Here is a 25,823-nt window from a genome sequence, read left to right as displayed (position 1 = left end):
ACTCCACAATAACGGGGGTTTGAACTCCCCTACTTCAGGCAATATATTCTTTGACAGAGAAATCTTCATAGCTGAATTCAAGTAAAAACTAGTTAAATATTTCAGCAGGCAGTATAAGTCATCCTAACTTGAATAAATGAGCTTTAAAATACTTTAATTTGCCAGCTGCTGAATTATAGCCATGTAAGATATCGCTGAAAGTAACCTGCACGGCAAAGCTATCAAATATTAAAAAAACAAGACATACACAAAAACCTCCAAATAAACCCACTGGGGTAATTTCCAAAACTTTCTCTCCTTCAAACCAAACTAAGCACCTTAAATTCGTCAAACAGACCGGGCAAGCCAGAAGAACGCTGTCAGCAAAGTCAGTTCAGGAGATATCATTCAGAAATACCTCTGAAAGCTGATGAATCTGTTGAATTAGTTCCCCATTAGTGGGAAATTCTGGACTTCAATAAGCTCAAGAAATTGCTGCCAGTATATAGGACAGTAACTGGGTAAGTTCAAAGAAACACATCTAATTGAAAAGGCACTTTCAACCACGTTTTATCAAGAATCCAGTGCCACCTGTGTCATCGTCAAGAACAGCGCTGCACTGCTCCAAGAAAACATCCATGGAAAAGAAACTTTGATTCACTAAGAAAAAAGTTATCCCTTTTTTTCTTAAACACAAATGATGAAGTTTCTTTTTTCTTTTGGGCTCGTGCTTTTCTTGTTCACTTCTCATCGTGTTTACTGACACGACAACCAACACAAAAGCCTGTCTTGCACCAGACTATTAATACCATCATTCCAGAAAGGAAATTAATTTGTACCATTTCTTAGCTTTTATCTTGAGTAAGGGCAGTGGTACAGACCAGTTACTACGTAAGATGCAAAGCTGATGAAAAACTTCAACTGTTGTTTGTGATTTGTTCAAATGAATTTCCATTTCCAGAATTGTATTGCGTGATCAGCAGCAGCCTGTGCTAGGATCCAGGGTGCTGGGTAATCCCAAGCCTTTTTACGGGAGCAAACCCACAGGGACAATCAAGGGCAATGTTGTCAGGTCACCTGGAAACCTGCTGTGTCCTCCTTTTCACAGTACAGTGGTAGAGCTCATAAGGAATCACTGTCGTCTCCTACACCCAGTGCACACTCTCTCCTCAGATGGCAAAAGCTTCGTGATCTTTGACCAAGGAAAAAGCCTGACAGAAAGCCTGCAAAGTCAAGCAGACTGAACATCATGGCAAAAATTCTTCACTTTGTTAAGTCCAAGGTGCAAAGTTACAACTTTCCTGGACAAAATGATTGACTAAGTATCTCTTGCGACCTTTGTAAATTCCCTGGCACAGTTCAACCCTATACCTGTTCTCTCTTGACCAATTTCTCTAAAAGCTATCAGATCCCTCAATACATCCACATAAGCTTAAGTAAAGGAACTAGAGTGGAAAATTTCTGCTAACTCAGGCGACATATGCACCACGAGCAATACGGATCCATTAACAACAGCCTTACATGATAGGGGGAGCGGAAAAAAGGAAAAGAGGCCGCTAGTATTCAGCTAACTTGGTTGTCAGAGGGGATCAGAATCTTGGCAGACAATACCTTGGCGTAAAAAGAAAGTGTTACACCCCAAAAACATATTAGTGAATCCATCCCAGTTTCTGCATACACAAAATGATGCAGTATCTTGTTGCATCTGGTTATTTTGTTCGGCCCCAATAATAATCCAATTAACTGTACTGTGTTGTGTAAGATTTAAGCACCACCAGATTTCTGATCATACTGCTAGAGATCATGCCTGTGTTCTTATCATAAATGTATTTTCAGGGCAAAGTGCTACAAGACTAAAAAGTTATTCTTAGATAAAGTTATGAGAAGATCATTCTAGAACTCTTAAATGATTTCTGACATCATGAAGGCTGACTGGTATGACAATCAGTCTGAGCATTTTTGCCAGTTTCTCAGATAAAAGCTTTATTATCTTATTTTCATTGCTACCAAAGTAGAAGAAATGCAATTTATTTTTTATTAAAATAATTTATAGAATTACTTAAGGAATATTTAACAAAACCCACTTTTATTTCCAGACCTATTTGCCCGAACTTTTTGAATGCCAGTATTTTCCTGAAGAAAAATACACTACTGAAAAGATTATACACTTTAAGCAGTACAGGTATATATGGATTAGAGGCTGAATTTAGTCCTTGAATGTAATGCTGTAGTTTTACCATGCAGTTTTTCCTTCAGCAAAAGAACATGAAGGGTAAAGTCTTAACCCCATTAAAAGTCAAGGCAAAGCTTCCATGGACTGTAATGAGACTGGGATTTCACCCAAGGTGTTAAACTGTGGTTTGGGAAAGCGAATAAAAATACAACCATTATTGTAACAAGTACTTACCTGCTAGCCAGACTGAGCAATTCATGTCTATCGGCTACTGCGGATTTCTTTTCCAGTTCCCACAACATCACATTGATCAGGTATGAATTCTTAATTACAATGGGCACTTCTTCAAACATGTTTTCATAAGCTATGTTTGCTTTTTTCAAGCTGTGAAAAAAGTTTAAAAATATATATTAATATAAGCAGTAATTCGCTTGTTCTTTTGGTTGAATTGTTGCTCCACAACAATCGGCAGTTTTGTAAAAACTCTTGGTTTTTCACAGTTCCACAAACAAACAAGAGTCAAGTTTTGGTAAGAGAGCATTTGCATGGCAAAACCTCACGTTTACCTAGCAAAAGCTGCTCTAGGAAAAACTCTCAGAAGTCAAGCAGCCATTCTGCTTGCTATTACATTACTTACACGAAAAAGCCTCCAGCAAAAGACTGCACTGAAAGGATTAACTCTGCCCCTTCCAAAGTATTTTACTGATCTCCCTGCCATCAGGGATTCTTAAATAGAAGTGAACAGTTAGTTACCACATGACACTGAAATACCTTTAAAATCCTAACTACTACAATGAAAAACAATTTTCCCAATATCAGAATAATTTACTGACCAAAAATTAGATCGACAAAATAGTGTGTTCTGGAATATATGATTTCCATAGTGGATATTAAAATATAATTTTTCAGTGTATATTTTTTTTACAATATGCACATAAAAACTGTTGTTATTGCTTTATAATAAAGTAGACAGTAATATCTTTCATAAAATCTGGACATAAAGGCATGATCTAAGTTTCTAAGGAAACAGATCTGTAACTGCTTTGTATGCATACTGGATTTTGGAATAAAAAACTTCTGCTTTTTGCCTTTTTTTTTGTTTTTCTTCCTTTTTTTATTCTTTTTTTTTTTTTTTTGACTAAGCACAGATTTGTTTGTTCATCATGGAAAAGTTATGTTTAGACACCAAGCAATGAAATGATTTTGGTTTTCCTCAACGAAGAAAGTTTAACAAGCGCTTGAGCTTTTGCCGTTGAACACCAAGCTGTCTGAGAAAAAAGATGACAGCTAAGGCCTACATCTATTACAAGCGGCTCATCTTTTGCAACACACTAATTATCCTACTTTACTCTAGAAGATTGTGTCCACACGGGGGAGTTAATTTGGAATAAACACAGAAGAACTGCTATTCCAGAATACCTGTTCAATTTTCCTTCTGGAAAAAAAAGAGCTTAATGACAGACCAGCTATTTCCCCTTCTCCATTTCTTTTTTTAAGTTTTTGACTCTGTTCCCAGCACCATGGTCCTTGCAGCCAGCGAGCCTGTTGACCACCTCCAAAATCAGTTCGAGTTCCACCACTTCAGCCCTTCTTTAGATGCGGAGTTTCACGCCTTCTCAGCCCACTGTACCAGTACACATCTATCACTACCCATACACATCCAGTTTCACCAGCAGACACTATTACCTGCAATTTTAAAATACAGTATTTCATCATCCCGTGTACCCTTCTGCCTCCCAAATAATCCAGCAAAATCTATAAGAAAACATTCTTTTAAGTTACTTACGCTTCTGGAGAGAAGTCTTTTTCTTTGCACACTTCCATCAGTTTGGGAGTCAGCCTATATGCCTTTAGTGACAAAGACCCTTGGGCAGTCTTAATGGGATCTACAATTAACAATGGAGGAAGAGCATTACTGCTAACCCCAGATTGCCTTTTTTTTTTTTTAATATCTGAATGATGTAAACAGGAGGAAAATAACTAAGCAGACTTACTAAAAAAATTAAGACAACCAAGACAGAGAAGACACTATAGTGGAAGTAAACCTATTGTACCAAAATGTAAAATACATCCAACTATATACAGTGAAGCTAATTAATAAATTTAACTTGGAGAACGTGGGGGGATCTAGACTCATTCTACTCACAACATTATTTCCCCATTAAAGGTCCAATTCACATTTTTTCTTTTATTTCATATGACCTAACCATAGAACTTAGGTAAGAGCTACCTCACTTAAATAAAAAATTTTTCCCTCCAGTTGTTATGCAGTAAATTAGAACATTCATTAAACCACATTTTGTACAAAAACATTCCTAATTTTAGAGTAGCAATAAGCTAATTCGGATCAAGTTGCCCCGCTGCTTTGTGCGTAACAATGTAACTGGTGTATAAAAAGATTAGTTTTGCCCTGACTTACTCAACTGAATTTAGGGGGAAATTTTCTAAACAAACTGTTACATTCCTAGGACAAAGAAGCTTAACACTTGCTGCATGATAACGGCTGAAGCATGCCAACATGAGAATAAAAGCTGTGTTAACATTCATGTTGTCTGAAACTTAACACAGTAAAACTTTTAGCAATCGGTGATAAAATAAAAACCAAAATAGACTGAAACAAGTGGAAAATTCATCAAGGTCTGATGATGCAATGTTTCCAGCCAATATAAGTATACTTTAACAACTTGTTCTTTACTGTAATCCAATTGTTAACATACTGAAACAATTTTGGGGCAGCTCATAAGATTGATCGTATTCATTAGTATTTTTTCTGACAGATACTCAGGACGTTACATTTACTTCTCAGCTGGAAACTATATGCAAGTCTGCCAGATATGGCAAACTGTGAGTGTTTGGGGAGGGGGAGGCTATAAAGCTGTTAAATTGCCTACGGTTCTGATACAGCACAGAACATCTGGTCTGGAGAGCTTGAGGAAACACCATTAAATAGGCAGAAAAGAAAAAAATCTTTGTGCTAAGAAACAGTCCAGGTTTTGTATGCTTCTGTCAGAGGCAGAAAAAAAACTTGGCAATTCGTGCGACGATTGGTCAGTCACGTACAGAGCCAGACATGCTAGCAAGCGGGGTTTGTTAGACATCTGGTCGGGTTCCACCAGCCCCTTCCACGAGGGAGGGGAGATGAAGGAATAAAAATGAAGCAGCTACTCCAGCATTCCAAAACGTACACATCAGGGCTCTGATAGCAAGAAAAATAAACAGAAAGAAGGAAACCCTGTCTAGACTTCGCTGCTGCTGAGGCTGCCGTAGACACAGGGTTGGTATTTACTCGAAAAGGCCTGCCAGGCTACTCTTACAGGCAAAAGACAGAATACAAAAATAGTAGTAATAATATTAAGAGGGGAAAAGAATAATAAAGGAAACCTCATACTAACCGTAAATGAGAACTACAGACTCCTCAATTGCGTGCTGGTAACTGAACTGGGAGTCCAGGAGGGCACGAGTGACAAAAGAGCCATAGTACGTGGACTGGTACCAGCCAACGTGAAGATGATCAATGTTTACGTGGCGAAGGCTTCGCATCATCTCCATCTGGTACTGAACTAGATTAAATAAAGAGCATGTTTAAAAAGTCAACTTACACAATCTGTACTATTTCAAGAGAGAGCTTGATATTAAATGAGTAACTGTATTTTATTTTATTTTCATTTTTGCAACTGCATGGAATTTTGTTTATTCACTGCTGGATCGTCTTCATTCAAATCCAGAGCTTCCTCAGAGAATGAGTGTAAGACTAACCTGAGTAAGCAGACTTTATTCAGCTGCAGTTAATTGGCGAAGTGATCAACAAACTGTTACACATCATTTACAGTGTGTGTTACCTTGCTCATTCATAAAAAATAATCTGATACTGGGTTTCATTAAGCCGTAACATTTCATTATTTGGTAACAAAGAAATATGGTTATTTCAGTTTAAATACTGTCAGGAATTAGATAACTTTGGGAATCAAAAGGAGAATTATTTAATAAGTGTAAGTATAGAAGATAAGCTACTTATGTCATTTTCAAAATGTAAAATGTTTGGGGGACCAGCTATAGCAGTCAGATAGTTTTGATTGCATTTATCTTCAATTTCTCAACACTGTTTCTTCTTTTTAGACATATACAAATGCATAACTATGCATGTATGTATATATTACACATAATACATACACATATTTATATACAGTAAGTTACCTTAGACAGTAGAGTACATTTTTTGTCAGACTTTCTACACCAACAGCTGTAATGTTTCATTGTACCAACACATAAATCCCGTTTCTACCAAATGCTTCATTCAAACAGATTGCCCAGATGGAACAGAATTCTATTCAGGAATGTTTAACATAACCCCATTTGAGCAGATCAACACACCTTACCACTTCTCAGACCTTTTAAACAGGCAGACACTGCCTGCTGGTTAAATTTAACGAAACAGATTTCAGTGTGATTATCGGATCAACCAATGCTCGCAGTCAGCTGATGGGAAATCAAATGCAACAACACTACGCACTCCTTAAGTTCTGTCTGCAGATGCAAAATTTACAAAGATTAAAAAAAAACCCTCCTATGCATTCATTTTTGTTAATTTTTCAAGCTTCTTGTGTAGATGAAAATATGATATCCATTATAAAAGAAAGGAACATTAATTAGAAGACAGAATGTGCTGCGTTTTCAGATCTCATTTCATATCCTTTCGAGAGGAAAACAAAAAAATCCAACCATATTCTTTAAAGATACGAGGAGCCATTTTTCAAGATTGGACAAATGTTTTTCCAGCTTATCACCCTTACAGCACAAACTGCAGTCTGCTGGCCCTTTTCATTACATTGCCATATCTTACTAGCTGCATTTTTAAAGTAATCTATGTACACTTACATAAGCTCTTGCAGACTTCTTCCATCAGCACATGTGGGTGCTTGCATTCTATTTCGTAATATCTTAATCTAAATGACTTGCAAGTTGTGTTTCAGCCAGCACACCGGGATAATACAGCACCCCAAAACTGACACAGAAGAAGCATCCAGGCTGCAGCCCAACACCCCCTAACAGGCTGCAAGCAAAGGCATGGCCTGCGCCATTTGGCTGTCTCCAAACCAGGGCAAATCTAACGATGCCACCACATGCCCCAGGAGAGACAGCTACGTAGAACTGATCAAACGACCATATCCAAGCCAGTTTGAAAAACCTTCCCCTCGCCAGATCAAAATGAGCGTGAATCCCACTTTCACTACATGACTTGCAGAGGTACCGGCCAGTTTCAAGCACGGCCCTCACACAGCAGCCCCGACGCTTCAGCAGGTAGCATCTCAGCCTTTCAGGCAAAAGCAAAGCCAAGATGTAGCTCGTCAAAGAAGCTCAGTCCTTAAACTGGTTGTTTTTTCCTGGAGGTGAAGACGTTGCGTTTCTAAATTTTACAACTAAAACACAAAGAACACAGACATCTCACCTCCCCCAGAACAAACTAAAAGACTCTTTCTGTGACCACAATTTTGAATTGAAAAAGCATATGACCCATTTATTAAGTGCAGCTAGAATAAACTATTTTTGTTAATGGAAGCTTTTCAAAGACGTATCTGTGCGGAAAACAAGTAAGATTTGCCTTTGACAGGACATGCTACAGCATGCTCAGATGTGAAATAATGGTTAGATCCTTTCTTGCCAAATGAAGTCATGAAAATAAAAAACTAGAAAGGAATTTTCAAAAGCAGCCGAAAGAGATAAAACATTTTTTGAGAATGAAGTTAAATGTGGACTTTTAGACAGCTGAGCTAGAGTGCTCCTTGCAGTGGCAATTCTCTTGTAATTGAGGACTCTCTCAAAGCAGAGGTGGTCACACAATGATGGGAAAAAGATACTTTATACATAGATTCCTACGAAATCATGTGGTTGACCCATTCGGATAACTTCTCGCTTAAGAGGTGTAATGTTAAAGAGAGGGAATACCATAAAAAAGCATCCAGATCTTTTACAAACCTGAATAAAGGTATGTTGTACTCTTAAAAGTGTTCACCTGAGAGGTAACTGGTAACCAAGTTCCAGGACTACTTGTTTACTTAAACACAGCATAACCAGTAACATGTAACAGAACGCAAGTGTAAGTGATATTGTCTAGAAGAAAAAGGGCTCACTGAAAACCATCCAGATTCCAAGTCAGCAATTCCTCCTCTCATGACTGTTAGCACTTAGATGATAATGAAGGCAACAGCGGAAAAGTCTCAAAGAACCAATAAAGCATCAATAGCTAACATCTCTGCCTTGGGAAAACAACTGCAGAAATTAAAACATGATGCAGTCCTCACCAGGGAGAAATGGAAACTCTTTTAACCAAACACATATATTTTATAACACGTATTAGTAGCTAGATAGCTCCAACAAGCTGCCAACTTGCACAAATGGATAACAGCCCCCAAGTCACTTTTGTTGATACTGTTACCACTGTTTCTTTACATCTTTTGTCCAATCTAGAAAACATCGTCTTTTTACCCAGAAGCTCAGCACAGACTGGGCAAGAGCTCTCTCCTTCTACCCTGTCCTCAGTCTGCTAGGACTTGGGACTGTCGCGCACTACTTCTAACAAGGAGTTGGCCGTTTCAAGTCACAGTCCTTCCCAAGTCACACTGCAAAGGTGCCACCTGAAGTCTGAGAGTGCCCAGAACTGAGGGGAGCAAGGAAAAGAGCAGGGGAACGGCCAGACCAGGATGCTTCTACCCTCTCCCCCGTGTTTAAACAGTGTACCCATATTTTTAAGCAAATTATTTAGTCAGGAGTGTCCTTATCAGGAGGAAAGCCAACATGCTTGCACTTCTCAGGATGCTTCTTGCATTGGGAATGCACAGCCTCTGTCTCCTGAGCCATCACGCATCTCCTGAGCTCCTCTTGGGAGTGGATTTTCTCTGAATAGAAGATTCTCTTTTGCTATTATTAAAAAGAAGTCTCCTTCCGCTAAAAGGGCAATTTTTTTGTTAGCTCACAAACAAACTGGGAGATAAATGCAGCCAGAAGTGTTACTATAATTTGTCTGAAGCAGAAAAAGTGAAAAACTATACAGTATGGGTGCTTTGCCTGAATATAACTGACTTGTGTGAGTATGTACTAACAAAATCCCTTGACTGAAAACAGTAAACCCTACTACAGTAGTCTGGTGGGTAGTTTTTTCCCCTGAATCAAACTAAGATTTAAAAAACTTGAAGAAATATTGAAGAAAGTACCAAAGTAACATAAACACTTTTTCCTGTTCTAAAAAGTACTGACAACATTAGAAATTTTATCTGTGCTTTAAATATAGGAGGTACATCTCCTACTTTGCCAATAAGAAAATAACATACCCAAAATTATGTAATAAATCAGACACAACTCCAAGAACTGAATACTAATGTGATGATCCATTCAACACTGGCACATCTCAGCCATGTTCTCTAAATACCTTAAAGTATCCTCAGCCAGTAATTTCGCTACTTAAACTTGATTTAAGAAAAAGCCAAATCAAATGAGGCACTGAAAAAAAGAAAAAAAGGTCCACGTGGTGATTTCAAAATGCAAAAAAATCTAAGACACCAGAGTTTACAAACAACTGGCAAATTCACATCCTTCCTGAAATAACAGCTTATTTCTAAAATGCTTCCGAACAAGTGTTCTTGTAGCAACCTGATACATGATGCAAGCTTATTTATCACTAAAACTGTATTATTTTGATTTCTTTATAAACAGTTCATTAAATTTCAGGTCTCAGGAGGTCACATACCAATGTACGTGTTGCTGAAATTTAGTGCTTAAATAGTTATCGTTACCATCAGATGAGACGCATTTCAGCCTGGCCACATTCAGACTGCTGGTAAACACGATGACGTGAAACCCTGATCAAAGATGGCCTGGAGGCAATACATTTGATGGCACTTCAGATCCTCAAGGCTTTAATTTCCAAAGCATGTTTTAAGTTGATACACCTTAAGAAATGTGGTTTTAAGAGTGGCACCCAACACGTCTCCTAAAAAGCCCAGCCCCTCCGAAGCAGAACAACTTTGTGCCCAGTATTGCGCGCCATAGACTGGTTTTACGCCGCTGCTCACCCAGCTCACTGTGGCGTACACTGGACACAGGCAGCACTACCATGGGAGGTAACAACCAACTCTGTGCTACCGACCACTGCACGGCTTTCAGTTGGGATTTCTCCATTAAGTGCTTGTCTTAACTCACATTTCACAGATTTGTCCTTCAGCTACAAACCCAAACCGCAGAAGTCACGCGTCTTCACGAGGGCAGGTCGCTGACTGCAGAATAAGGCAGACCTTCACTGCTCCCCCACCCACAACAGCCTCCTCAGAGAGGCTCTCTGGAGTATCTGAGGATGAGTATCGTTTCCTCGCAGAAGCCTGGGCATCCAGAAGACAGATGAACTAAAACTTAGCGTTGTCACTAATTAAAACTTCCTCAAGACTGGGCATACCTTCCAAAGGACACAACAGTTCATCAGAAGCAACAGCACCCAGCCTCTGCAAGAACACTCCCCTGAATTTAGTGGGAAACACGAACATGGCAAATTTTGGTTATTCTGGTCAAACTATGTTGAAAAACAGCTAAAATATTCCTTTTATAGCACCACTACTAATGTGGACAGTATTTTTAAGGCAATAGTTTGTCTCTTTTGAGCTGCTACCATGTAGTAGAATGCGTACTGAACAAGTGCTATACGCTACATGGTACTTTTCAGCAGCACAAAAAAATCAGCTTTTTCTATACATATCAAGCTTTGCCAAACCACATGTATGCTTCAGACAGTATCTTCAATGACTAGACCAAGATAGCAGGAACCAGCGTATGCATTTGAAAAGAAGGAAAATTGATTTATTTAATTTAATTAAGCACAGAGAATTATGGAGACAACAGATTAATTCGTTTCCCTCCACACACACATTCTCAATTAATTGTCTAAAAAACTATGAATCACAATGACTGCAACTATTGATAACAACTCCAGTTGTGAAGATACAAATATAATTAGTACCACAACCAGCTTATTCTGGTTAAAAAAATGCACATAAAAAGGATGGGGAAAGAGAAACAAGAATGCACAGTTAATTCTGGCAAAGGCAATTTTTTACCTGAAAAAGCCTTTAGATACTACTGAAACATATTTCTTCAGCTTAAGTGTGCAATATACACACATGTATATATTTGCAGATTTTTATCTATAGCCAGCCCCCCCTCCCATTTCTCCCAAGACAAATGCACAAGCTCAGTAACTCAACAATTCTGCTATTCAGGGAGAAAAAAAATTAAAAGTAAATATTGCCTTCCTCAATAATATTAATTTCCTTCTCTGAAATATCAAGTCAGGGTTACAAAACAGTACTCTATTTTATGCACTTTCGCTATACTGGGCTGAAAGCACCTGATCTCCTCTAAACTTGGAAGCTAAGCAGACCAGGGCCTGTGAGTAGCTGGATGGGAAAAAAATCACCTGAAAACAGGCAAAACTCCAAGAGTCATAGTCAATCATAAGACCACAAAACCAAAAGTGATTCAAAAGACTTAATTCAACTCCATTTTAATTGCTAACTTCAAGGATGAAAAAAGAAGGGCAGAACAATTTTTCCAAAGTGGATTAAATTTTTCTTAGGGAATTGTTATAGTTTAGTAAGTCAGCAACTGTGGTGGAAAAACTGCATGCTTTCGAACAAGCACACTTTACAAATCTGCGTTTTCTTCACAGACTAGGGGATAAATTGAAAGCAAACCTGTAGCAATCACCTCCATTTAAGCCACTGATGCTACTGCTCTAGTAAGAGTAAGCCCAACAATCTTCCGCAAGTAAATGCTCATTAGAGCAACGGAGGCTTTGCTAATGTGTTAATGCTTTCTTACAGCATAAAGTCATTCATTTTATGAGAAAGAAGGGTAGAAACAGAAGAGGGAAAACTCTAAAGTAACTATTCATTTTGTATGCTCAATGAACTCATTTATTTTTAACCTTGATCACAATTCAATGTTAGTTTTACTACAGCACTATGTGATATTAATTGTGCTCTACAGAAAGAGTATGGCACACCCAGAGGAGGTATCACTATCAGTAGGTGAGCAGTGAAAGGTAATAGGAACATAATAAAACAACATATTTGGAGTGCTTCTGTCTGGAGATACTTACCCAAGATGTGAGCATGTATCTCCAGGCTGTTATTTATTCCCAGTTGAGACAGCAGTTGCCCATGCGCAGCCTCCACCAGTCAATGACCAGAGGCTTGGCCGCATGGGCAGAGGAACACCACGCCGGTGCAGGCAGTGGCTGCCCACAGAACCGTAAAGGTTGGACCTCCAAGATCATCAAGTCCAATTGTCAGCCCATCACCACCATGTCTGCTAAACCATGTCCTGAAGTGCCATATCTACATCTTTTTTTGAACACCATCACTACCTTGCTTTACGAAGGTGGCTCCACGACACGGGCCAGCACAAGGGTGCACCGTCTACCAAAGCAGGGCAAGGTAAGAATGGGTAGCCCCTGTCACTGGTGAGAATAGTGGACAAGTCTTCAGAGAAAAGGAGTAAAGCAAGGGTACGGGGAGTGCAGGGATGTGCGTGATGGGACAACAGGAACGCAGCTAATGGAAGCACACCACTTCCTCCACATGTGCTGGCACTCGCCCAGTCTGTTCTGACAGCAAGCTTGGGGCTCTGGTCTACACGCATAAAACCACTGAATCAGGAGGCAATCAAATCAATCAAGCTATCGTATACTTTTATTAACACATGAGCAACTGCTCAGATAAACCTTTGGAAAAAACAAATAAATCTCACTGACCACACAATTTCCTACACAACTCAAGACAGCAGAAACTTGTACTGTTATTACCCAAATACACCCAAGCCTCAAGAATAGTCTAAGGAAGATGGGCAGGACTGTCAAGATGACTTGCGAAATTGTCATTTAATGTATGCAACGCTATTTCAAAGGATAAAAGCATTATAATACTATCTTCCAGAAATATTAAAACACTTCAGTCTTCTAAAAGTGTTTTTTAATTCAGAAATCTATTTTAAACTAGCATCTTGAAATTAAAGTTGAAATCAAAGCTGAAATCAAGCAATATAATCTTACTATTTTCTTGACGATGGCCTTTAAGAAGCAACTGCCAGAAGACAAATACCACACATTTTGAAGGTCTCCTGCCATATATTTGGACACATTTTCTTGGCATTTATATAAAAAGCTCCATCTTCCCAGTATCTATCTTAGAAACACTCACCACTTAATCCTCAATCTCCTCCTATACAGCAGGTAAACTCTATCTATATCCAAACATCCATTTGGCTTACTACACTCCTAATTTTTATACTGACTGAAGATGGATTTGATACAAGATTAAAATCAATCAGCCTACATTGTCGTGACAGCAGTAAATTATACCACTAAAAATGTCATCTGGGCAATTTAATTCTTGCTGTTCTTGTAAAAGAGCAAGAAGATGCTATCTCATTTCCTAATAAACATCAAATGCCTAATAAAAGCATCAAATATTTTCTGTTAGGAATGGATTCCCATGAACTTCAGCACCTTGAAGTCCGTACTTCTACAATTTTTGTCAATAAGCATCAGTCTAGCTGCTGAAATTCAAAGTAGGATTAAAGGCATGAAAAGGAACTAGCATGGTCAAAAAACAATCGTATGTTAGAGGAATCTCATATTTCATTAATCATCCCCTTAAAAAAAAAAAAATAAGAAGCTTAGTAAGAAGCCGAATTCTTAAAGAATTTCCATATATTTCTTTACTGGCCATTGCTTTTTGCCTTTTTACTCTAGTGAGACTACATTAACAGGTAAAAGCTCTTCTTTACAAAAATATTATCAACATATCTACCGTAGTACTACAAGTTACAAAGCAATTAAGCACACAAACAAAAATGTGTGCTAAAAATCTAATTACTTTCCTACTTAAATATACATCAAATTAATGTGTTTTTATGAAATTTTGTATTACATCAATGCTCTGACAGGTTATTAAATTAGCTGGAAAAAATTAGAAATGTTTAAAGATTAACAAATTACACAATTATTTTTACTTTTTTTAATTTAACACAGATTTTCATTTTCAACAATTTGAGAGCAGAATGGGGACAGACACTAAAATGGAAACAACTTCGCAATCAGTGCACTCTGAAAATCAGTAACATTATACAGTACACATGACAAGAGAGTCAGTCTCATTCTGTTAATAACTTTTCAATAAGTGAAGAAAAACAATAATGACTTCACACAAGGGATTTTGGGGCTTTTAAATCCCCCACCTCCTCTTGAAAAGCAGAAAAAGATTTTTCCTTTTTGTAAAGCTTCATCGTTTGGGTGACCTGTATCACTTAGTGTTTGCATTGCAAAAATTCAAAGGGCAGAGGGAAGAGGAGGGACATCTTCAACAGCTTGCTTAAAGCCAAAACACCCATCCTGTCTTACCAGATACAATACAGCAAGTGATTTTCTGATGCCTGGGTATTAAATATCCATACATCTGTTCTGAAGAATCTCTCACGCTGTTCAAGTTTCAAGCTCACAAAACATGGTCTGAACTCTGAAGCAGACACACTCCCCACACAACAATTTTCCTGAACTATCCTTATAGTAAATCAGGACTCATTAAAGGAAAAATAATTTCTACAGACTGTTTCTTCAGTTGAAAGTTACACAAGGTATTTGTTTTCTGTGACATCCATCAGCCCATCATAACACTGTTCAAATCTGGCAGGGAGAATCAGTCAAGAAAAGTTCTAATTTTTGGCAAAACAGAAGAACACGGCAGTTACTCCCTTAAACATACGTCTTTTGAATCAAAATCACACCAGTATCTAGCTTTCAAATGTGTTATGTGCACTTGGAAAACGACAAGCGTGCCTTCAGCCTCAGGCTTACAGCTTCTTCCACCGAGGACCTATTTGTGCAGAGTAACATCTCTCCGTGCACCAGGAAGGCTGGAAGCAGTTCACCTCTTCTGATCCTTTAAGGAAAAAAGGAGAACCCCACACAATCCTCAAAATTCACATTAGCTTTACAAAGCCTACTAGTGTTGTCTAGCCCAGGTGCTGTTACTCACTGATCAAACAACAGCAAAATGCCATATTAATTTTGTCCTTTTCAGTAAGAACAGCACCTCACTCTCATCTGTCATTTAAAGCAATAACTAGGAGCTTTGTACAATGCCTAGATGAACACAATGTCACAAGGATATTCCAGTCTACCTCTTACAACACTCTTAAACCATCAGCTGACACCCCTCTGTAATGCACCCCATATAGCATGTAGCCATTTAACTGCCCATGACACAAAGACTGAGACCTACCTAACTAGCTTGGAGAGCAATGACTAAACTGTGTGAAAGCTCCAGCCAAGGGTAGCTTCATTCGAATCTCTGCTGTACTAATGTCTACATGCATTCTTCACCACTGTCAGCCATGTCCTCAAGCCACGAGCAACATAACTTTAATTCACACAAGGTACAAGTAAGTCAGAATCCAGGCAAAGTCCTACCCCGCAGATGGATGAGAAAGCATCCCTCCACCACAAGATCCAGGGTCAGCCATTTGCTTTGTCAAGCACTGACTTTCAGATAAAATTAATGAAGTTCTCTTGCTTGCAATCCCTGCCACAATAAAAATCTTTACTCTTCTCTAGCTTGCAGACAGAAAGATCTGAGTGATGGGTTCCCTGCCGGTTTGCTTCTCGAGCTACAGATCCAGCCATGACAGAGGACACAGATGTACTCAACATGAGTTATCATCACAGGGCAACTCCTCAAAAGCGAGGGAAAAATCAACTTCTACTATCCCGGTTCTAACACAAAAAATTTTTAACATGCAGATTCCTGAAAGAATAACTAAACAACCCCTCCACCTAAACACTTCTATAGATGAACTGAAAGCTGGTGATGAACTGAAAGGCTGGTGTTGCACATGTGGAGGCTGTGGATCCATACTTAGCTGATGCCTAATGAGAGCCAGAACTCAGTATCTGAAATAACTGTCTTTATAATATATTAAAATATTCATAGGATACACATTAGCATTTTATTGTAGTCTGTTGGTTACCAAGAGCTGTTCTCAATTCTCTCTTAGAAGAGTTTAGAGTTTGTGAAACAGTATGAAGGAAACTGATTGTAGATGGGCTAAAGAGTAGAAGACCCTGATTAACATTTCCTAGGGAGCTTGAATATTCATTCTGGAGGAAGAGCAGGACCAGCAGTTCAAACCTTGAGTACGAATCTGCCCGAAAGACTCCTAAACTATTGCCATCAGATAGCAAGACATTTTCATATCTCATGAAAGCCTGTGCCTTTTTATTAAGTCCTCCCTGCTAACGCCCATGGCACAATCATTTTGGAATCTGCTAGCTGCACCAAGAAACAGCAGATTAAATCAAATTCTGATAGAAACAGTCCCTTCCTGCATGTGAAAACAAGCCTCCTTTGATTCTTGAAGTGAAACAATATTATGTAAATGTCAACAGGACAGGCGATAGCATTAGCAGGGTATTGGAGATGCAAGAAGTTATTTAGTGGCCACGGATGCTAGCAGGCAGGAAGAGCTTACACTGATGAGACACGTGACATTCTGTCCAGAAAATCATCATCCAGAACCGATGGCATCCAAATTTTCAACATATCTCATCCCATACAGCTAAGCACTGACGTTACAAGAAGAAAAAAAAACATGTTAAGAATTTTGGAGCTAATCAATTAAGGAAGTATGTTATGCTTCATAAAGCGAAACCTCAGTTTTGTGCCAATTCCAACACAGAGGTGCTCAAGCACATCACTACCGCATCACTGTACTGTTTCCTTACATGACTGCTGCCACAACAGCTAGCGATTAAGTAGCATGGCACACACCAGTCCTTGTTTTAACATACAAGCATCTACTGAAGTACTTAAACAAGCATTGTTCAGCCTTCAGAGGCTTTCCACACGGATGTGAAGAAAGCAAAACCCGGTACAGCTAAATGACATTTCAACTGGCCAAGACAGATCCAGCCCAACTGTGCTGATGCATTAACGTTCTCCAAATCCCAAAACTATTTCTATACCAGACTTCCAACCTTGTCTTGGACAACCTGAATAGTTAGCGATTACAGGTCCCATTTGTTTCCCAAGCAAATCAGATTACTCATGATCACTTACTGCTTCCTTGTTCCCACTCGTGTGTATGTATATGTACATATACACACACCTAAGGGGGCATGGGGGAAGACAGAAAGAGAGAATATACACACCCCTTCCTATTTTTAAATATGCATTTAACCAAGAATCAAGGTGGATACCATGGCAAATGTTAACTTACATAGCCATACTTTTATATACATGGAAAAAGGGTGTTGTAAAGCAAGTTCAACAATAAGCAACAGAAAGACAGCTTCTCAGCAACAAACAAGATGTAGAAGCCTGACAGCACGTGCTCGTTCGCAGTATAACAAGGTTCATCTCTACCCCCTCCGCCCAAAACAAAACTAAAAAAAAAAAAAAAAAAAAAAAAAAAAAAAAAAAAAAAAAATCCCACTTATGATTTTACACCACTGCCCAGATAATAACTTGACAGTTGGGGAATTCAGACCAAGGTAACTCAAAACAGAAATCCCTATTTAATTGTGTATTAGCGATGCAGTTAGGAGTTATAACACTGCAAAGTATCTTCTGAATGGCACGATCATTGGTATTACTCAGTAGAGTTTCTAAAGCCCAGGCTAACACTAGCAATGCCTCTTGCTGGTATAACTTCTTTAATGTGCCCTCAAAGAAACAATGAATTCAGGCCAGCTTCAAAAAGTCTCTTCTATAGCACAGCAAGAGGAACAGTAAAACCAGGAGTGGTTAGTTACTTGAGGTGAAAAATAGTCACGCAGTCTCACAAGCATCCTCTGGCATCTAACAGCTTCGGATCACGCACTATGTTCAAATGGAAATGATAGCAAATAATTTGAACAAAACCAAAACCCTCAACAACTTAAGAACATTAAATTTAGAAAAGAAAGTTCGTGGCATTTAGATCAAGCTACACAGGACAGAGTTAGGGTGAATTTCTCCCTTTTCTAGGGCTTGTAACTTCATATGGCAGAATTCTGCAAGCCAAAGCTAATATTTCAGCAACATAGCACTTGCAACTTTTATACGTTAGTGTGGCTTGTTCTTTTAAAGTAGCCAAGAACTAAACTCACACCCTGTTTAAACAGGCAGAAAAAGTGCTCTGTGCCAAGGAGGAAGTTATAAACTTAAAGTAGGTTTTGTACATGGGAAACAAGTTGGGAAGCAGGGGGATAGATCCACTGCAATCAATTCTCTAACGAGAAAAAGCACAGTGTAATGTGCAGTACATCAGAGCTGGAGGCAAGAGGCTTCAGTTCCACTGCTCGCTCAGCTGAAGGACTCCCTGATGAGGGCCAGACAAGTCAATTCTTTCCATTCCTTGTGCTTCTCTGAAGATTATAAACCCTTGGGACAGCATTCACCATTTACTCTGAACACAGCCCCAGAGCAAAACAGCCCCATTTGAGGAAAAGACGAATCACTGAAACACTTGGTGGTACCTATATTTCACCGACTGCCAAAATGCCTTCATAACTAAATTATGTTTACAAACCTAAATAATAGCTGGAGAAAAAAGTTCATCAAGATTAACACTACCCAAACAGACTTCAGATAAAAACCACAGTGATGATGAGGCATGCAGGATCAGCAGCACAAAGTCCACCAGAGGCCAGTCACTAGCGGTGTGCCCCAGGGGTCCATACTGTGTCCAATACTCTTCTGTCATCTTCATTAATGACCTGCATGATGGGATAGAGTGCACCCTCAGCAAATCTGCAATGGTACAAAACTAGCAGGGGTAGTTGATACACCACAGGTTTGTGCTGAAGTCCAGAGGGTCTTCAACTGGCTGACTGGAATCTCAAAGTTTAGCAAAGGGAAATGCAAAGCCCTGCCCCCGGAGAGGAATAACGCCAGGCATCAGCAAGTGCTAGGGCTGACTGGATGGAAAGAAACTCTGCAGAAAATACCTGGGCGGTCCTGGTGGACACCAAGTCGACCATGAGCTGGCAATTCACCCTTGCAGCAAAGCTGGCCAACAGCCTCCTGGACTGCACTAGGCAGACCACTGCCAGCAGGTCGAGGGACACTGGTGGGACACATCTGAGGTGCTGTGTCCAGTGCTGGGCTCCCCAGTACAAGAGAAACATGGATTTAACTGGAGAGGACTCAGGGACAGGCCGTACAGATGACTGGGGGCATCTGTCATTCGAGGAGAGGCTGACAGCTGGGATTGTTCACCCTGGAGAAAAGAAGGCTCAGGGGGATCAAGCAGGAAGAACTAGATGTCAGCAGTGCCCAATGACAGGATTAGAGGTAATGGGCACATGAAATTCAACTTAAACATGAGACAAAACACTTTTTTTAAAAAAAAAAAGCTGTGAGGATAGACAAACTCTGGATCAGGCTTTCCAGAGAAGCTGCAGATGATCAAAACCCAAGTGTACAAAGCCCTAAGCAACCTCTTCTAGTCGGCCGTGCTTTGAGCAGGGGGATTAGACCAGAGACCACTAGATATCCCTTCCAACCTCAGCTACTCAGTGATTCTATGACTGGAAAGAACAGTCAAGAAACATATAACCAAAAAACCACCAAACCTTAATTCAAGTCACACAAAATATTATTGTTCGATTTTATCTTTTTTTTCTAAAGGAGCTAAGATCCCAAAAGTTCTGCTACAAACTCAAGAAGAAATATGGTGATGTAAGTAATTCAAGTTTGGCTTGAGTAAAATACAGGCTTTTAGAAACAATCATAGTGTGAAATTTCATCAAAGGAGACTTTTTGTGTTTCAAAAGCAGTTATTTCCATTCTGCGTTCATCTTTTTGTTAGTTATTGTAGACGTTAAAAGCAATTATGCAGAGCACTATATAATTCTCAAAGGGTTCAGCCTAAATACTTCTTCAAATGCAAACAAGACACTACTCACAATAGGTACGAAATCTTTGGTTAACAGCCACAGACTATATTTATTTTAGCCACTCTCATTGAATGTCAAAAATGCAACACAAATGGTTTCAAAAAATTAACATGGGTAAGCCAGTCTGAAAATATTTTATTTCACAAACTGTGCTTAGATTTGTGACTGCAGTTCAATATGGTAAGCAAACATGAAAACACAGAACTGTCAAAGGACAGAAAGGAAACAAAGCCAAGAACTGAGTAACACTGAACTGCAATGTCAAGGGGACTCGAAAAGAGAGGCCTGGAGAATTCGTATTGTTCAACAGACGGGAAAACAAGGCAGAAAGAAATACAAATTAAAAAGCATCTTAGTACACTGACCATGATCTCCTCTGTTTAAAACTAAATTCAAATCAAGAAAATTCAGAAATACTGTTGCAGTCATCAACAGCAAAGTCAGTAAATCCTCCTGAATAATAATATAACCACAACAAAATCTAGGTGAACTGCTGAAGATCCTTCCTCTGCAAGATATTACAGAGAATGCTATTTTCTGAAGTATTTCACTGAAAAACAAAAAATTACATGTGCCACAGATATACATTCTACCAAAATAAAGTTCAGAATAACAGAAGTTTAATGAGCTGAACAGTGGCAACTTCGAGGTATCTGGAAAGGTGATAATTCAGTACAAATAAGCTCAATTTCTGTTCACTTAAAACAGTTATTTTAAACTTCCCAACATATTTTATTTTTATGTATCAAAACCATAGTATCAGGTGCCAGCAGGAAATACTGCAAACTTTGACAAGTTTTCTCTGCCTCAGAAGAAAGGTGTTTATACCATTCTCAGTCTCCAAACAACTACTTAAAAACTGCAATTTGTGTTCCCAACACCACCTCCACATTTTACCGTAAGAATATACTCAAAGGGACTGAAAAAAAATCTTAAGCAAGTGCTTTCTGTAGGAAGACCATGAGCCCCAGCGCTGCTTATTACAGAGCGTTAATGTATCCACACAGACACCGAGCTCTTGGTGTGCACAGAGTCCTTAGCCATAAAACACCAACTAGATTACGTTGGTTGGTAGCATAATAAAAAAGATTTTTTTCTGCATAGTAAATCATTTCAGTTACTGTTTAGCTTAAGAGTCTAAGACACTTTTTGTACAAATAATCTTTCTCTACACTTAGAGATGAGGGGTCTCAGAAAGGGCGTCCCACTCCTTCAGCAGGTGAAAGAGCAGACTCCACATGAAAAACAGCCTTGCCAGAGTCCTGTGAGCTAGAAACACCCGACAAACCGACAATTGCACTACCAAAACCTCAGTGTGGGAGTGCTGAATCCAGAATGATTTTACTAATCCAGACTCCCACTAAGAGCTCAGCATAACCCAGTCCACGGTAAACTACATCGTTCCTACAATGGACAACCCTTCAGTGAGGTTTTTAGCCAAATGGCGAAATTAGCCATATGATCACTCCAACACAACTGAACATTTGCCCGTTCCACTGTTGTCTTTTAAAGGAGAAGTGGAGCCCAGGCTGTCCTCTCTCCTCTACTCCTCTATTCCAACAAGGCCATGTGGCAATGAAAGTCTACCCTCAAGGCCTCCTTTCTTTGACATTACTTTAGAAGCACAAGAAGGAACAGAAATACTACCCTGGACTTAAAGATATGCAAATTACCTTTTAAAATAGACTTCCAAATTCTGTTTTGGAGAGCAATTGCTGATCACATCACTCTGGTTCTGGGAGACAGCTGTTGCTTTAAAAGATAGCTATAAATACATGAAATACTCTCCTGGTATTACTTTTCTATGCAAGCAATTGTAGCTGTTACAAGGAGGCTACGTAAGTGAGTCCCAAAGGGGAGAGACGTTTGTACAGCCACAAAGGAGAGATCCACAAACGGAAGAGTATGTACACAGAACAGTCTTTGTTAAGGCCTGCTCCATGTTACACAAGAGTTCAAACACTTCTGATCCAAAGTGTTCTTAAAATTATTATCTCTTTTACTTCTCCTTTCAAGAACAAGAGCAGTAAAAAATATGTTTTCCAACGCTGTATTTCAAGTCCAAGAATTGCACTCGATCTTTGCTTGATTTTGCAAAGTCTAACGCTCTTTCTCCAGAGCTCAACTGTAATATTCAGATCTACAGAGCAGAGTCAGATATATGTGTTTACTTGGTTCCTACTTACCTGCGCCTTGAAGTTTACTAACAATTCGCTCTGGTTTTTTAGTAAGTTTGCGAATGGGTTATTTCTTTTTCATGGAACCAATACGGTGATAAAAGAAACGATAGAAGGCAGAGACAGGACCTGATGGGCGACACCATTAAACGTACTTGAACAAAATCACTGGACAGACTTCACAGACATTTCTTTTGCTATCCCCTATGATTTTTACTGGTAAAACTTTCCAAAATGTGGCTTTGTTATACTCCTGAGTACACTAAAATTTTCATTAACAGATACCAAACACACAGCAGCTTTAGAACAATCTTGTAACTGAAATATGGGACAGGATAGCACATGGTTTTAAGCACGTGAGCAGGAGCAGGAACAAAGCAGATGAATTTCTGACCTCCCATCCTGCACAGAGGCGATGGCCGCTGTGCAAAGACAAAAACAGCAAGCCACAGAAGCGTCCCAAAGATCAATTTACTTCCACAGCTACCAACTGACTCACCCTTTCTAAGGGACCTCTTCTTGAGATTCACAATTATTACCGAAAATGCTGAGGCTTCTTCAACCAAAAGACTATTTTAAGCTGTAAACAAATTTTAACAGCAAACACGCAAGATATTGAATCATATGAACTATTAATGAAGAAAGATAAAAGTAGACAATAAGCTTATATAAACAAACAAAACCTGCTCAGTTGAGGAATACATTATCTTCACAAGCAAGCTCAATGTAAATCAAATTGGATCAATACATGAAATCATAAAGTATCTTGTTGAAATATAGTTTAAAAGAAAAATATATTTCATATGGGACGTTACAATGCTTCTTCAGGTTACAAAAGCGTTCCTTTATCTCCAAATACTCATAACATGTTTAAAATACTTTCTGAATTTTGATTTCTCACAGTGTTTGATATAAAAAACAAACCAGAAGGTTGCCCTAAAGATAAATGAAAAATCTGGTGAAACATGTAATAAGCTTCAGGCTCACATCTGCTACTGAAGTTAGTATTCCCGCACCATCGCTACAAGCTCTATGCAAAGCTCTGTAAGAATAACTGAGAACAGGGAGGATTATAGGGAACACATTCCTCAATCTAAATTGATATTTCCTCTTCCATCTGAATCAACATCGTGCTTCCATATGTATGCATTAACGTCCAGCGCTAACCCTCAGTGGAAAATAATTTCTGAAAGTAAAGTTATCTCATTTAAAACCTACCCTATTATTTTATATCATAGGGGGGTTTAGGCTGTTTTATGCATATGCAACCATTTGTCTAGGCATATTTATACACACACACACATACATGTACATCTAGATAAAACTAGATATATACACATGCATATATATAGTTTTCATTAGTCTCAGACCACAAGCAAAAACTTACAGCAATTAATTCATCCATACGTCATTTTATTTGACAAAACCTATCTGTAAAACACAAGAGTAGACAGGAAAAGACATAGTTACTGTAATTACATAAAACTGAAGTCACAAGTATTTTCAAGCAGTAACTGATAAAACCGAATGTAAGATATTTCCTAAGGAATAAACTATGTGCAACTCACTTTCCTGTTTCTGTAATAAGGTTGCTCAATATTTATCTTTTATTAACCATTCACCCCTAAACTTTCAATTTCTTCCATAAACAACGACAGCAAAATGTTTACATTTAATTCCAGCATAAATTGCTTTGTATTTGTGACATTTTAAAAAGACCCTTTTGTGCCACAGAGAGTTTAGAAAAAGGCAGATATCTGCACAGCAGGGAAAAAACTCACATTTTGCAACAGCTGTGAAAGATCAGTCCTCCAGAGTAACCGAAATCAACAGCAAACTGAGAAGTGTTTAGGAAATAAAATGTTTCCATCACCTCATGCTATCATTCACTTCCATTAGTACTGATGAAAGAGAGACTGGATTTCACACAGTGTTATAAATGGTAGGAACATTACTGACAGTGGAAACAGAGCTTGGTCACTAAACAATTCTAACATCAAACCTGGGACAAAAATCAGAAGAATAAATAGCCTAGTGGGCACTTGGTTAGTCCAACTTAGAAGACGAAGAAGCGATATCCAGACCCAAACTTCTTTTTCCTGGATAAAAATTTCACAGTAGAACCGAAAGTGACTAAAATGTTTAATGACATTACAGGAACACTGAAACTTTTCCACGAACAGACCACACGTTAACACAAACTGTGTTGCAGAGAACTCTCCCTGTATGGGGCCCTTTTTTTCCCCACTTACCTTTCCATAATAGCCTTTATTATACTAATCAAAAAGGTTTTACATGTACTTAATGCAAGACATAGACAAAAACGGGGAACAGATGAATGTAATGTGGCCAACTAGGGAAAACAGAGATTAAGAACTGGCCATGGAAAACGTGGTTAAGCGAGTAGTGTCACGATATAAATCATGCATGATACCAAGAATCCATCACACAGAAAAAGAATCAAAATACCAAATATACCAAATTATTAGGTGTTGATATTAGGCTTGTGTCCCGCTCCTCAACACCCTGCAAAAAAGTGATGAAAGGTTCCAGGAGAAGAATGGATGAAGCGAGGGACCACCTCTGACAATGAAATCCAAGAGGCAGAGGGGGCACTTGCATTTGTTTCAGTTTAAAAAAAAGCAAGCAAGCTTCAACTTCTGTTCCAAATAGTCTATCTTGCAATGAAACTTTGAAATACTCTGAAGACAAATGTGATGCAAAAGCTTTTCATAACTGAAATCACGGGGCGGGGTGGGGGGGGGGACGACAAAAAACAACCACACCACCCACCAAAACACAACCAACCAAAAACAAACCCGACCTACCAACCAAACCAATACAAATGACCAAAACGTCTTCTGACATGGATAGCCCTAAAAAATCTGTATGCTGTTAACACACAAATGTACCAAAATTAATGGTGTAATCATTATCTGTTTACACTACCTTGTCCATGTACAGCAGTTTGGAGGAATCTCAAGCAAAGTATCATTTAAAGATAAACACTCAGCTAACCTGTCTTTGTGAGCTCAAATTTAATGCTTCCCTTAATGAGAAACAAAACAGTTGCTCAGCTTTTCTACATGATTTGACAAAAAAAGTCTACAGTTGTGATACAGATAATATTTGCTCAGGCTTATTTCAGAATTCCTGTAGCTGATGTGTTATCCAGATCTTTAGCTAATCGTAAAACACGTCACCCCAATAACATTTACAGCTCTTGATCATTTTATGATAAAATAAACTCTCCGCTGTGTTAACAAAGTAAATGGGATGGGAACAAAAATGATAGCATTTCACGTTACGTTCAATCCTTTATTGCAAACTGCTGCTGAAATGGGTGGTCCCTACCCATTCCTCCTCTTCCTCCAGCTCCGCAAGCTGCACCAACTTGTTGGATTCGCTCTCTGGCGGATCAGCAAACCAATCTGACTGGCTCTGTGGTCACGACATGGCTGGATCCTGCGCAAGGAGGAGGCAGGAACATGCAGCCAAGCGCACAGAGGAAGCGTCG

The 25,823-nt window shown here is 38.9% G+C and overlaps 1 protein-coding gene across 1 annotated transcript in view; it reads right to left on the bottom strand.

The window, feature by feature from the left end:
* Positions 1-25,823, bottom strand: part of EIF3H (eukaryotic translation initiation factor 3 subunit H) — a 97,249-nt gene that overhangs the window by 11,661 nt on the left and 59,765 nt on the right. The window contains exons 3-5 of the mRNA XM_075415656.1: positions 5,545-5,712; positions 3,939-4,038; positions 2,387-2,536 (exon numbers count right to left, since the gene is read on the bottom strand). Coding sequence (XP_075271771.1) covers positions 2,387-2,536; positions 3,939-4,038; positions 5,545-5,712 — 418 coding nt within the window. The remainder of the gene's footprint in view (positions 1-2,386; positions 2,537-3,938; positions 4,039-5,544; positions 5,713-25,823) is intronic.

Source organism: Opisthocomus hoazin, chromosome 3 (assembly GCF_030867145.1).
Source record: "Opisthocomus hoazin isolate bOpiHoa1 chromosome 3, bOpiHoa1.hap1, whole genome shotgun sequence".
Lineage (NCBI taxonomy): Eukaryota > Metazoa > Chordata > Aves > Opisthocomiformes > Opisthocomidae > Opisthocomus > Opisthocomus hoazin.
The sequence above is the reverse complement of the archived record's forward strand: the minus strand, read 5'-3'. Positions and strand labels throughout refer to the sequence as shown.